Source organism: Labeo rohita, chromosome 1 (genome assembly GCF_022985175.1).
Source record: "Labeo rohita strain BAU-BD-2019 chromosome 1, IGBB_LRoh.1.0, whole genome shotgun sequence".
Lineage (NCBI taxonomy): Eukaryota > Metazoa > Chordata > Actinopteri > Cypriniformes > Cyprinidae > Labeo > Labeo rohita.
In genome coordinates, this window is record NC_066869.1 from 21,058,704 (window position 1) to 21,074,164 (window position 15,461).

The 15,461-nt window shown below is 35.5% G+C and overlaps 1 protein-coding gene across 2 annotated transcripts in view; it reads right to left on the reverse strand.

Moving 5' to 3' along the window:
• rnf24 (ring finger protein 24) overlaps nt 1-15,461 on the reverse strand; it is a 37,457-nt gene that overhangs the window by 20,084 nt on the left and 1,912 nt on the right. Inside the window, exon 2 of one of the 2 annotated variants that reach the window (XM_051116417.1) lies at nt 14,323-14,376. The exons of the other annotated variant lie outside the window; for it this stretch is intronic. Coding sequence (XP_050972374.1) covers nt 14,323-14,339 — 17 coding nt within the window. The 5' untranslated portion in view covers nt 14,340-14,376. The remainder of the gene's footprint in view (nt 1-14,322; nt 14,377-15,461) is intronic. 2 annotated transcript variants of the gene reach the window in all.

The window sequence follows — 15,461 nt, forward strand, 5'->3', positions numbered from 1 at the left end:
ATAAAGACACTACAGGCAAAACCATTGTTTATTCAATTTTGGCCAATTTTGCTTCTATAACTTGTTTTCTATCAGACTACTGAAAAGAAAATATCCAAAACACATGTTAAGTGTTTGTTTTATTACACTTTATCTATTTGTGTCTACATTACAACAGATATCTTTAAAGGCTTTTTTCTGAAATGTAATTGTTTTTCATGCTAAGTTAATTGTTTCCACAAATTTTAACACACTTTTCCACAAATTGTCACTATTCTGAAGGATTTTACTGAAGGGTTTATATATATAAACATGGTGATTTTTTTCCAGCTATTGTCAATATTTTCAGATTTATGGAGTAATAAAGAAGAGATATCCAAAATCTCCTCTGTAAAAACCTTTAACTCTAATATTCCAACAAAACAATGTTGAACCTGTTTTATACAATGTTTACGTTTATGCTGGGGAAATATGGCGATATCTATGCTAAGTCTTTCGTCTTACCTTAAAATGTTAAAATGCAAAGGGTTTCTGTGGAGTTTAGGGCTAAAGTTAGGAGATGCAGTACAAAATATCCATAGGTCAAACAACAAAAGTCAAAAATAAGTGCCCTGCATAAAAAAAACAAAAAAATTTAGGGTAAGTCTAGTGGAACATCCCCAACTTGGTCTAAAAACAAATGTGTGTGAGTGTGTTTGTGTGTAGGCCTTTTTTGTGTGTGAGAGGGAGAGTTTTCACTGAAAATTCTTTAGGATGTTACTCCCCCCAGTACGGGCATGTCAGGACATGCCTTTAGTAGACAAGAGACACGTGAGGCAGTGTGTGTAAACAAAGGGGGAGGCAGAGAAAAACTGTGATGTAACAGCACATGCAGCTGGGTGTTAGCCATCATACTTTATTCTCACAGACACACTTGTCCTGGCCCTATAAATATTTGACATCCTGGACCTGTCTGAATGCGAGGGCCTTTGACACATTCGGAAACTCTCCCACTTTCACCCAGATTCCTAATGACCACCAACAGATTGTTTACTTTGCCTCTCCGTCTCTGTTTGTGTCTGTAAAGCTTTACCCATGCAAAGCTTTCTGGCAGATGAGGGTAAATACCCAAACAGAAAATCAATAACCAGCTGCCTTTACACAGACACACCATTATATCAATAACCGCATCCCTCCCTCATTTTTACCGATATAGTACGTACTAGTAAACAGTAGTATTTTTTTTTTTTTTACAGGTCTGAGTTACAGGTCTGAATCTGTCGGGTTCATGATGCTATTTAGCCTCTGTAGCAAAATACAGTTCACTACTCTTATTGTTTCTTTATATCGCTGTACAGTCATTAATCTGAGCTCTTAAGGGCTAGCTTTTGTCACAAAGCCAAAACAGACATACATGCTAACTTTTTAATACTCCTAAACACAATGATGCATGCTTGGAAAAACTCCACAAGTTCAAAACATAGAAAACAATCTGGAATAACCTACATTTGAAAAGAACAAGGAGGTTTGGCATGTTAAATAGGTTAGATGCTGGGAGAGGCTCCATTGGCTGCAGGCATGTATTTATCGTCCTCAGTGATAGTAATCATTTTAATGTCATGTCTGTTGATTGATTACTTTGGCTCTTTTTAATATATTTTAAAATGCAAAATACTCAGCAGCCATTACTCCAGACTTCAGTGCCATGTGATCCTTGAGAAATCATTCTTATATGCTGATTTTCTCAGTTATTAAATTTGAACAAAGAGACGCATTAATCTAAACACACAGAAAACTGATTTAAAAGCAAAAACTTCTCAACTACTTTTGATTAGAATTGGTTTGGCTCCAATTTAATGCAGAGTCAATGTCAAGTTACAGTGAGGTGCTCAGAGACAAAAAGACAAAGTATGAGAGCTAAATGCATTTTCACAACATCACTTTCACCCCAGTTAACAGTCTGCAGAATAGCATTCCAACTGAGATCTGTGTTCAACCATAATGAGGGCAAACTGAGTACACAAAAGGGGTTTTGATAAGTTAAAAAAATCCATCGCTTTTGAAGTTCTGGGCCAATATCAGTAACAAAAAATCAACAGCTTGTTGTGGCTGATACAATAAGCAATATGTTTTACTTTACTGATTATATACAGATCAGACAATACAGATCTTGTATTGTATCACTGGAAAGATCTCACTGAGACACTAATATAAACACAGTAAAACTAAACAAATTAGTTAAAGTATTCCATTTTTGGTATCATTAATAATAAACTGAATTCAGATACACAGTTTCATCTTTGCATTGTAACTTTTATTTTGTAATTAATAAAAATGATTTAAGTCGGCACTGATAGCCTTGTGGGCAGCACGCCGCCATACGACGGCATTGTGCTTTGGGTTTCCCGTGTTCGAATCCCGACTTGAGGACCTTTCCCGATCCTGTCCCCTTTCTCTGTCCCACACTTTGCTTCCTGTCATGTCTGATCTGTCCTATCATAATAAAAGGCCAAAAAAAATATATATATAACTAAAACAATTTAATGAGTGAAGTGATATTGCTGTGAAAACTTATTTCTGCCTACACTGTCAGCTCAGTGCAAAATTCCTCATCCAATTTTGCTCATGAGTCTGGTCCAGCAAAGAAAAAAAGAACCATTCAAACAAAACTGGCTCTCATCCATAACTTTACACAACTTGAATCTTTTTCCAGGCAACAGCAGCTATCAATTTTGACTTTATAACCATTTAACAGATCGTAAATGTGAAGAACTGCAGCCCTGATATGTAGCCTAACTGATTACAGTTTATGATTTTATGGTACTGTTAGGAAAGAATCCTTTGTTTACTCATGACATAATAACAAAAATCCACCTTGGGAGTGTTCGGGATTTTCCCCAGATCTGATCCTGTGATTCTGAGATGATGGTTCTTAAATGAGCGATAGACTTTCAAGAACTTTCAAGAACTTTGCCTGTAAAGGGAATCTCCAAAAGAGAGAGATGGTCTAAAAGCTTTAGAAAACATGTCAACTTCTCAAAAGGGAGAAGAGGGACAGCTTGCAGAGGTCACAGCAGGAACACCACAAATAAAAACTCCCTGTGTACCAGGGTGACAGTTTCACATACCAGCTTCTGCTAAGCAAGAGAGTGTCAGACACCAAAAGTATCACGGAGCCGCTGTCCTGCTGTGGAAGACAACCTGAACCACAAAAGGTGTTTTTAAGTGTCTGTCAAGCCATTGCTGCCACCCAAAATGAAGGGAAGTGAAACTAAACAGTTTCTTTTTCTGATCTTCCGAACCACAGGGTGCAATATCCAGTCTCTTCTCACCCCTACTTCCCATTATGTCACAGAACTGACCAGACAAGTTCATTCTGTGATGCTCGGCTTGCTGTAACGACACTGCCAAATGGTATTTTCACCACCAGTGAGGAAGAAATGCTTTTCTATAGTGCACTGAAGTGCAGAGTAACACTGAAGTGGCCCTTGCTTGTTCAAAATCTGCTACATTTTATAATCCTTAATATACTCAGATGGGTTATAAAAAGCAAACTCTTGGGCTTAAAAGAGGGTTCTGACTAAACACAATGAGTCACATATAGTGAGCCGTGTGCATTTTAGCAATAGCACTTTTTGGTTTTATTAAAACAAAGCAACGGAACCTACTTTATAGTTCCATATTCACATCCACTTTTCAGTTTCAGTGTAAATAATGCCCAACTGGAGTACCTGAAATGTAATAAAGCACTTAAAGGATCCTTGTTAAAGAAACAAAGCTATTCCTATAAGATGACTTACAACACTAGTAAATATCTATCTATGAGTGCTTGAAAATGAAATTGCACTGGAGTGAAAGCAAGGCTTAAAGGCACAGTTCACCCAAAAATGAAAATTACCCCAAGAATTACTCACCCTCAAGCCATCCTAGGTATATATGACTTTCTTCTTTCAGACAAAAACAGTTGGAGTTATAATAAAATACGTTCTGGCTCTTCCAGGCTTTAAAATGGCAGTGAATAGGTGTTGAGATTTTGAAGTCCAATAAAGTGCATCCATCCATCATAAAAAGTACTCCACACAGCTCCAGGGGTTAATAAAAGCCTTCTGAAGCAAATCAATGCATTTTTGTAAGAAAAATATCTCTAGCTTCCGTTAACTGTCGTACGTACTGAATTAGGACGTAGGCGTAGCATAAGCTCCGATAAGAATATGTTAGTCTCGTGAGAACGAAGTTTTGTTTAGAGCAAAGAAAAAACAGTCTCTTGGCTTATATCGAAATCCTCTGACATTTTTCTTTACAATCCTCGTTTTGTCCTTCTAATTTGTGACCAGTGTTTTTTGTTTTGTTCTCTCTGCTTCTTTCATCACCCTGTTCGCCTACGTTCCATGTCATCCTCTTTAACGCCACTCTCTCATGCACACGCATACAAATATGAGTATTTGTCTTATAAAACGTATCAATTCATCTCAAAAGGCCTTTATTAACCTCCTAAAGCCATGTGGAGTACTTTTTATGATAGATGGATGCACTTTACTGGAGGTTTATTGAACTATCTAATTTCAACAGCCATTCACTGCTATTATAAAGCTTGAAATAACTCAGATTCAGTATTCGCCTGATGAAGAAGAACATCATATACAACTAAGATGGCTTGAATCTTGATAGATATAACAGAATTTGCTAATATTAATATCATTGTCACGGGTTAGCTAAGTTTTGATAAAATCTCACAAGAAAGAAGAAAACTTCAATCCACAAGAAACTCAACAGGGTAAATCCAAGCTATTCCTTTCAGACTTTGAACTGAAGAGGCCTCCAACTTGAAATGTGGCACAGGGTTTAGAATTTACATACTGCTTTTTGATAACCCAAGAAACTTTCATTTAATGCCAGGATACTACATTAATGAGGCAATACAAAACAGTATTTAAATGCCTGTGTCTTTAAACAGAATACTATTATTTAAATAGCTAGTTAACCTAATAACAATTATATAGCCAGCTAACAATTATTTATGCAGGTAACAAACTTTAATTAACTTGCTCTGCAAGATTCTGTTCAAACTATTGCTTGACTATGATGGTAGTTAACCTAAAAAAGAAAACTGACTGTAGAAGACTACAGTTTACACAATTTTGTCCATTATAGCACCCACTAAAGCTGAGAATAAACAAGACAGGTATCTAAAGTCAAAACAGGGTAAAGGTGTGACAATTATCAACTCATTTGCATTACACAAAATAATAATAAAATATTTTTCAGAATTTAGCATTAATTTATAAATATACTATTGTCTGTAAATAATTCATGATCATTCATAGTTCATTAACTGATACAACTTAAAATGTTCAAAATACATTACTATATGTAAACATTAACACTGTTCAAATAAACGCTGTAAAAGTATAACCCTTGAAAGAACACTTGAAATCTATTTGTAAGTGACATTAACTGAATTGAGCTTTAACTCTTAGTTCATACTGTTGCAATTTTCTTGTCTTTCTATGCCCTATCGCTCTCTCCCTCTCTCTCTCCCTCTATATATATATACATCCAAAAAATTACATTACATAACAAGATCATCGGGCACAATGTCATATTCCAATTTATGTGCATTAGCTAAGCTCTAATCGCAATCCAAGACCTACTGTGACCTGATGTGAACAATATAAACACTGAAAGTATACCAGACAACAGAGGAAATGCCTGATTAACTGCCAAATGATCTTCCCAAGGGAAACAACCCACCAGCAGACTGGGAAAAAAGAAGTGCGTAATGTACATCATATATATTAAGTTCTCCCTGTGAAAATTAATACAGACTTAGTGTCAAATATATATGTAGTCATCATTCACAATAGCAAATTACAATGGGTAAGCCAATGCTAAATCTGCATAGTGAGGCTTTCAAAGCACCCATGACATCCATCCGGGGAAAAAATATGTAGGTTTCACTTAAGAAGGCAGTGGTTTTAAATAAACTAGTGTTAAGCTACAGCTTCCTTTCAGACTTTGAACTGAAGAGGCCTCCAACTTGAAATGTGGCACAGGGTTTAGAATTTACATACTGCTTTTTGATAACCCAAGAAACTTTCATTTAATGCCTGGATACTACATTAATGAGGCAATACAAAACAGTATTTAAATGCCTGTGTCTTTAAACAGAATACTATTATTTAAATAGCTAGTTAACCTAATAACAATTATATAGCCAGCTAACAATTATTTATGCAGGTAACAAACTTTAATTAACTTGCTCTGGAAGATTCTGTTCAAACTATTGCTTGACTATGATGGTAGTTAACCTAAAAAAGAAAACTGACTGTAGAAGACTACAGTTTACACAATTTTGTCCATTATAGCACCCACTAAAGCTGAGAATGCAATGCACACTTGTGTTATAAATTATGGTTCTGACACTTTCCGGACTGCAATAAAATGTGAAATTGAAAGTTGTTGTCTTTAAGCAGATTATTTATTCAAACTAAGTTACAATACTCATGTTTCAGGCATTTTCAAGTTTCAAACCCACAATCTTTTTTAGTTACCAGTCTAGACTTGTAACCAGCAGGCCACACCAACCACTTTCATACTTTGCAAGAAAAAAGTATGATAAAATTGACAAATCCAAAGCTGATATAATTTATGTTTGACTACCCTGGAAATGTCTTCAATTTGAACAAAGTCATCATGGCTATAAAAGTTGGAAATGCCCATTTCTGTTACCAGTAAAAGTAAAAAATCCCTCTGAGGTTAAAAGAAAAGCACCTCTGTATTTCTGGAAAAGAAAAGAAACTCTCTGTCTTTAGGCCACCAAGACAGTTCTCCATATCCACTAAGGGAATGCAGCTTTTTAACATTCAACGTCACTTTCACATTCACTCATGAGTCATGTCTAACTTTGACACTTAGCACAGACCCAAAAGGAAGCATTTATTGCAGTAAAGAGAGCTATAATTACACACTCTGTGTGCAATCCTGATTGCTAAAGTGTTTGCATAGAGATGTTGTGAAACTCAGTGAAGCAGACCACCGGCACACGCCTTTATGATGACCTCTCTTATGTTGTCTGGCAGCTAAAGACTCAATGGCACACAATAATGCAGAGATATTTCACACATCCACTGAGTGGCCCCAAACACATTAAATATAAATGACATTAAAATGGACATGCAAACATTATTACAGTTGCCCTTCTAAGAGGGCATCATAACTGTCATGAAACCACCCTACACTGTCAGTCACACAAATAGCGCTCTTAACATGTAGTACACAGAAAACATTCAACTCACAATGGATAGCAATAGAGTCTGACATCAGCATGCTGCTTATCAATGCTGACATGCAAAATAGAGGGGTTGGATGAAATAATATGAATACATAATTGTGATTAACTTTTATTTATCTTTCCATTGTCTGTTTTCTCTAGTTTGTATATCAGTGTAGTATACATTTTGTTCAGCAGTGGTTAGTTACAAGCAATGGGTAACTTGTCAGACGTCCAGACAGGACAAATCAGGAGTCTGTTTAGTAAAAGTGTCTGTAACCTTAACCCCCCAGTTGTCTGGTGTTTTAAGAACAATAGACTTTTACCAGACAATTATGAATGCATAACATTCAAAGAAGAATACTGAATGAAAACTGAAAGTGAATGATAGTGACCATCAGAAAGTAGGTCCAAACAAACATTGTCCAAACAAACCGCAGAACTACTTCTTCGCTTTGAAGACCTTGTGTCTACAAAACCTGACCATAGGGAAAAGCCAAAATCCATGAAAGAGCTGCAAATGCTAAAACTTCAATCAAAGAAACCAATACTAAAATGTAATAAAGATGATGTCATGATTATAAAACCTGGACAGCTGGAGAGCAAAGATTAACCTCAACGTCTTCCCTGTCTATTTCAGTCACCTAAACATTATGTAGACAGTTTTGGAGAGTGCATTTTGGTATTGCTTTCCCCACAAAGGATACATGTGATTTTTAGATTTTGCCAAAAATTACTTCTCTGAGAAGTTAATACGCTGTTGTCAAGACAGTATCTGTAATGATGTAAAATGTTGTCTGGAAAGGCAGACATTAGATTACTAGGTTTTGGAACAGAGACAAACCATATAATTTTTCCTTACCTAAAGTGTTTATTCAGCTTTTCATTCTAAGACAGTAAATTCCATTCAACAAAACAAGACAAAAATAACTCTACTACTCATACTGACACCACCCTTCGACCTCTGTACACCACTTGTGGGTAACCATCATAAAAATCAACATGACACACTCATGAAGACACACTTAACCTACATTTGCTTGTAAGTTAAAACTGTTATTTATCCATAGAAACACTATCAAGCTGAAAGAAGACTCCTTGCTGGGTACTTCTGGTAATCTTCCATCATAGGGAGGGTAGTTGTTACCCCCCCATCTCTCCCTCCCAAAGGAGGAGCTCAATATCTCAAGGCTTAGAATGGTAAAACAGTGTTTTTACTGTCAACATGCCCCCACTGAGCAGCAAACGTTACTCCCCACCTAACATTGTTAGTTAATCGTTCTCTTTTTACAGCCGGTTGGACTCTAAACATGATCAATAGAGCTATATTAGGGAAATTAGTTTGGATAATTAGTATTCCTGATGACTGTCAGTAAACAGAGGCGTTGGAAGGCAAAGCATTTTTACACAATGCACATGATTCTGCGTTTCTAAAAAAAACAAAAAAAAAGAAAGTATAGTCAACTGACCATTAATGGCTGGAAAAGTTTGAGTTGCTCAATATCCTTCTATTCACCAGAGCCCTTTAAAACAGGAACATGCTTTACCAGAGGTTGATTTTTTGTTTTCTTTTTTTAATCATTATCGTTTTTGGTCTATTTTTTTCTCTATGTCGGGAAAAAGCTGTCTGTTTGCACTCTTTCGCAACAGAGTCCCAAGCCAATTTCTAGCAACTTGTGTCGAGCCCCTGCACCAGAACAAAGGCTGCTGTCTGAATCTGAAGTGGAAATTTCCACTGAGCCTTGAGCCTGGCTATCCCAGTTGCACATTTGAAACTTAATATTACAACAAAACTAGAGGGCCTCCAGCTTCCTAAGGGGAGTGGTGTGGGTCCTGACAGTGTCGGTGCCAGGTTAGTGAGAATATGCGGTCACCAGTTTGTTATTTCATCTCGCATATAATACCTAACAAGATGTGATGGTCATGCAGAAACGTCAACAGTATCAGTTACTTATAGTTATGGCCCAAAACAAACAAACAAACAAAAAAAACTAGAATGCCCTGAAAATTAACTGATATTACAAAGCTTGCTTTCAAGGCTTTACTTCAGCTGGGAGAATAATAGATAGTATCAGACAGTGACTCTGCCAACATCTACATAAACAAACAATTTTCTTATCAGTGCGATGAGTAAATCTGCTCTTTCAGTATTTTCCCCTAGTCAGTCTTAAATAATGGCAATTCTTTGAAAAATTCAAATCAATTTACAATTTAGCTTTTAAAAATCATAATCACTTAAACATTCACAAATACACATTAAGACTGATCAAGTTACCCTGAAGTTTTATACTCTGAAAAATTAAGAACACTATACAATTTGTGCAACTTACTAAGTGCATTAATGTAAACATTGTAAAAGAAAGCTTTGTCAACTAGTTACAACATACTACCGTTCAAAAGTCAGGAATCAGTAAGATTTTTTAAAGAAATTCATATTTTTATCTTCATATTTTACTTTTATATCAGCAAGGAAACAATCAATTAATCAAAGCTGACAACATTCAACATTGTTAACAATAAGAAATGTTTCTTAAGCATCAAATCAGCATATTAGATTGATTTCTGAAGGATCATGTGACAATGAAGACTGCAGAAATGATTCCATTACAGGAATAAATTACATTTTAACAAAACCATTTAAATTGTAAGAATACTTGACTATATTACTGTTTTTGCTTAACCTTGATCAGCAAAAGTTCTTTCAAAACATTTTTTTTAATGTACCAACTCAAACCTATAAACGCTAGAATATCTTATCTGTCAAGGCTTTATGGGTTTGATGAATAAATAGTTGTAAATGTTATATGCATTTTCACAGATCCAAAACCATATTTAGCAGGGCTGGGTTTCGACACTAATTTCACAATTTGATTTGATTTTGAATCAAAAGCTTGCAATTCAAATTGATTCCAAATCGATTCGATATGGATTATTTTGGATATATATCAGGTACAGGTACTCAACTAATGCTGTATAATATACATGGTACTACATTGCTATAATATTGAAGGTTAAAACTAACCAACATGTTTTGCTGTTTACCTTTAGCGTCACTTTTTGATGTGGAGGGTACTCCATTGCTTTCAGTTGTTTGCCTTAATTTAATGGTTTGTTTGCATTTCTAAAAGTAGAAATCATTGTGTATAAATAAATACTTTCATTGGAGCACATAACCCCACCCCTACCCTAAACCTACCCACTTCTAAACAATATAAAACACATTACAGGCAAATAAAAGTACAGTGACAGTCACCAGTATTTACTGCAAAAACGGACCATAAAAAAAGCATAATAAAAGTATTACAAACAAGTCGTGTTGCATTGCAAGTCTATATATAGTTTATATATATATATATATATATCTATATATATAGATATATACATATACCTTTATGCAAATAATCGAGTATATCATACGTTTTTAAGAGCCAATGGCACAACAAGAGTCACAAGAGACAATGGCATTTCACAACCAAAGCTGATATAAGCCTTTTTCTGGTGGCAATTTTTGAATTTGTGCACAGACTGCACACAGGATGAGCTCTACAAATAGTAGGTTTTGGGGCAGAGGTTGGGTTACATGCTCATAAATCTGCAATATATGCACAATGGCAATAATGCAATAATGGCAATATTATTACCCAATATATAATTTAATCATAATGATGAAAATTATCCAAAGCCTTTCTCATCCACATATTGACACCAAAGGTTTCTTATTTAAAGCAATGCAGGACCCTGCACATCAAAAAATTACGCTAAAGGGGTACCCTGCGCATCAAAAAGCGAAGCCGAAGTGTCCTGACTAACCGTCAATATGTGACGAGTTGGGAGTGAGAACGTGTTGAATTAACTGATTAATATGCAAACACCTAAATTACACTCAGTTAATTTTGTATACTAATAAAGTTATAATACTAATACAATTACATTACTATGTTTCTACTCCAATTCGTTTTTGTGAAATATAAACATCTAAAGGGTGGCTGTCATAAAAACTTGACAGACTTATTTAAACAAATTAAATATTGAAAAACAGCAATAAATATGTTATATGGTACATGTATTTAGCAAATTGCTCATCATCTGAGTTAATGATCACCAAATATGTTTTTTTGTTTTTTTTCCGGAGGTAAATGTGACGTTATGTCACATATGTGACCCTGGACCACAAAACCAGTCATAAGGTACATTTTTTTTTAAAGCTGAATAATTAAGCTTTCAGTTGATGTATGGTTTGTTAGGATGGGAGAATATTTGGCTCAGATACCACTATTTTAAAAAATTGCATTCTGAGGGTGCAAAAAAAATAAATAAATAATAATAATAAAAAATTGAGAAAGTCGCCTTTAAAGTTGTCCAAGCAATTAATATCACTAATCAAAAATTATGTTTTGATATATATGGTAGGAAATTTACAAAATATCTTAATAATTTAATAAATATCTTAATGATCTTTGCTTAATATCCTAATGATTTTTGTCATAAAAGAAAAATCTATCATTTTGACCCACACAATGTATTTTTGGCTATTGCTACAAATATACCCGTGCTAAACACGGGTTGAAACACTGAGTAAGCAATTACATGAGACAGCTTACAGATTTTGGTAAGTTGTACTCTTTCTTTTAACATACCTTTGGATGTTTATTCATGTTTATTTTGAGCTGAAACTGGTATTAAACTGGAAAAGACGATCAGTTCATGTGCGCTTCGTGTGGTTGCTTCTCTTGAACTGAGGCGCTATCTGTCACTCCACAATAAGCAGCGCCAAAACGGCATTTGTTGTTTGAATATTGTAATATATCTGAAACTTAGTTTCATATCAAAAATAACAAAGCACAAAGCTTATTGCAATTTAGGTACAAAGAGGTGCGCTACAATGTTCCTTTCACTAAAAAAAAACAGGCTAGACTAATCGAGTTTTGGGATTTGAGAATCCATATTGTTTCGTAAAAACTGAATCAATTAAAATCAAGAAATCAGTATTTTTTACCCAACCCTAACATTTATTAAATATATTTTAACCATAATATAAAAATGAGGATTCTAGAGATCATAGTTCTGCAAAAAGTCCTGATAGATGGTTTGTTTTTTTCTAAACAAATGCAAATCTTGTAGTCTACATCTTCTACTGCATCTCTGACCCATGTGAAGTGAACCTTTACCACATTAATTCAGACTTTAAGTTTGTGCATGATAAGTAAGGAACCTTGTATCAGTACAGCCATCATCTAAATCATCAAAGATTAGTATAAAAAATCGTCTTGGCTCAGTGTGTGGGCAGTCAGAGTAATACACTGTTCAGTCCAGGGCAATGGTGTTACTCCCACAGCTAATTAATCCACTTTAAGTAGAAGCAGAGCTGCAGGTGAAGGATTAGACAGGACAGAGAAGAGGAGCCAAATCCATATGACTTTATATCTAAAGTCACACTGCGAGGAACACAAAAGGAGAAATGCTGTCTTTCTGTATTCCACGAAAGCAAAAATGTCATATGGGTTTGGAACAACATGAGGCTGAACAAACGACAGAATTTTCATTTCTGGGTGAATTGGAATACGCACTGCAGACTAAGCACTGGAAGAGAGAAGATGTGATTTATAGGTCCAGAATAACGATGAACACTGTGCATGCCATCAAATAGCTTATCTTGCAATAATTCTCTCCAATGCTCAGCTGTGCTGAGAGTGCAAGCTGGCTTGTTATAATGATCTGAGAACAGATGTGTGGTCACTTTTATGAGTGGTTTAATAATCCTAAATGTACGTAAGAGGGCAAGTGTCCTGTCTTGTGAGCTTAAACAGTAACATGAGATGGAACAAACAAGTTGTAGAAGTGACACCAGCAGCTGTTGCCCCTAATTTACCCTCTCAGCCAACATTTCCCACAGGGCCCTCATAAACAACTCTGTATTTCTTCTTGGCTGTCTTTCTTTTTGTCTTATTGCTCATCTTCTGTTCATCATGTGGCTATGTATATACTGTACACACATAAGCACACAATAATACTTTTGCACAATAATACAGTATCAGTATTACACAAGTATCTTTTGCTACAGAATCAGTGTTTCTAAAACAGCACAGAGTGATTTTCTTTCAATGTGTCTATAAAAACTCTAGATACCGGAAATACCATAGCAACTGTTCATTAAAGAGACTTACAAGCTGTTGATGCAAGACATCATGAAGGTGAGCGAACTCAGGTGAATGATCAATCATACAAGGGACAGTTTTATTCTTTCAAAATATATGGAGAATGTCTAATGTTTGCATTTTGCTAATCAATTACCTTTAAAGGAGTAGTTCATTCATGAATGAAAAATTGCTGGAAACTGACTCACCCTAAGGCCATTCAAGATGTAGATGAGTTTGTTTCCTCTTTGGAACAGATTTGGATAAATTTAGCCTTACTTCACTTGCTCACAAGTGGATTCTCTGCAGTGATTGGGTGTTGTCAGAATGAGAGTCTAAGCAGCTGATAATAACATCACAATGATCCACAAGCAATCCATACAACTCAATTCACATCTTGTGACACTGAGCTGTAAGTTTTTTTCAAATCCATCATTAAGACATGTTAAACTTTAAACCATTGCTTCTGGCTAGAATACAGAGTCCTCTGTCCATAACATTGGTTTCTCCACTGATAAAGTTGTCTTGTCTTGTCTTTTCAGGAGAGAAATATACACACATCAAGCACTGTTTACAAGTGAAAACAGTTGTAAACAAATATGTCAGTGGATTTGAATGTGAGAGGATTTTCCCCTGGAGGAAGCCTTACTGTGGATTATGGACTTGTACTTTGGCCAGAAGTGACTGTTTGAAGTTAAAACATCTTGAAACACCAAATAAATGGACTCTTATTCTGACGGCACCCGTTCACTGCAAAGGATCCATTGGTGAACAAGAGATGCTACATTTCTAAAAATCATGTTATACTGAATCTCTACATCAAAATCTACATGTTGGGTGGTCTGATGGAGAGTAATTTGTCAGAAAATATTCATTTTCGGGTGAACTCTTCCTTTAAATGACCAGACAACTTGGAACTCAACTATCATATATGTTGTAAAGCATTATATTAAGACTTACACTGGCAGATATAGCATCTTTGTGGATTTTAGGCTGGATTCAGAATTCAGGAGCCTGCAAAACATGATGACTAATTCAAATCTGTGTCTTTGAAACTTACATAATCCTTTTCTTTTTTTTACAAAAGAGTATTGAGGGGAACAAACATGCAAATCCAGCTGATGACGAATCGCCTCACCATCTAGGATGTGTTTATATTCTACCTAAATAATACAATTTCCGGTCTTATCAAAAGAAAAAAATAATTTGGAATAATCAGAAATGACTACACTTACCACAAATGACTCATGAGTCATATCTGGCATGTGTAAGACTATTCATAAGCATTGTGCACGAGTCAAAAACAGACTAGGTTCAACAGCTCGTTTGCATGTAAAGTTACCTCAAAAATATATTAGCAAAAGCTGAATGTATGTCAGTCATAAGCATACAGCATCATACAAGCATTTTGTACATTATTACAAAACATAAACATCAGAAATGACCACTTTCGGCATGTTGAAATAAATCTGGATGAATCTGAACGCATAGCAAAAACATGTGGATTTGAGGGTCAGTTGCCCGTGAATAAACTGCTTTTAACAGCGAGCTGTAGGCAAATGTTTATAGTTTTTGAGCGCTGCTCCACATAGGGTCACACTGTTGACCTCTACACCATAGGGGGCTTTTATTTTCATTGTCTAATACCAAGCAGCCAGGATGGCATAAGGCAAACTGACATCTCTGGACATTGTGCACAAAAACAAGTTCCTGATTAGTTCTTATTACGTGCTGTACATGACGTTCAGCCAGCTACACTGAAAAACAGCATGCACAAGCTTGATGTATTACACCAGAGCCCAGACCTGCCTGCTTGAAGAAGTGAGGGATGCAACTGAAGTAAATTAATTTTCTTGTCATGACAAATTAAGAGGAATGGGGTTTGGATAAGTTTACATGTGCACTTTAAAAGTACACTGTCAATAAACCTAAAAATGTGCTGTAAATCAGTGGAAGGCCAAAAATCAAAATGGTTCATTATGACAGTGCATCTGAAGTAAAATAACGTTAAATGCAAGTAATAACACGCTATAATTGTGCATATCTAGGGCAGCAAAGTGGTCAGTGAAACTCTACTGTGTTTTGACACAAATTCATCT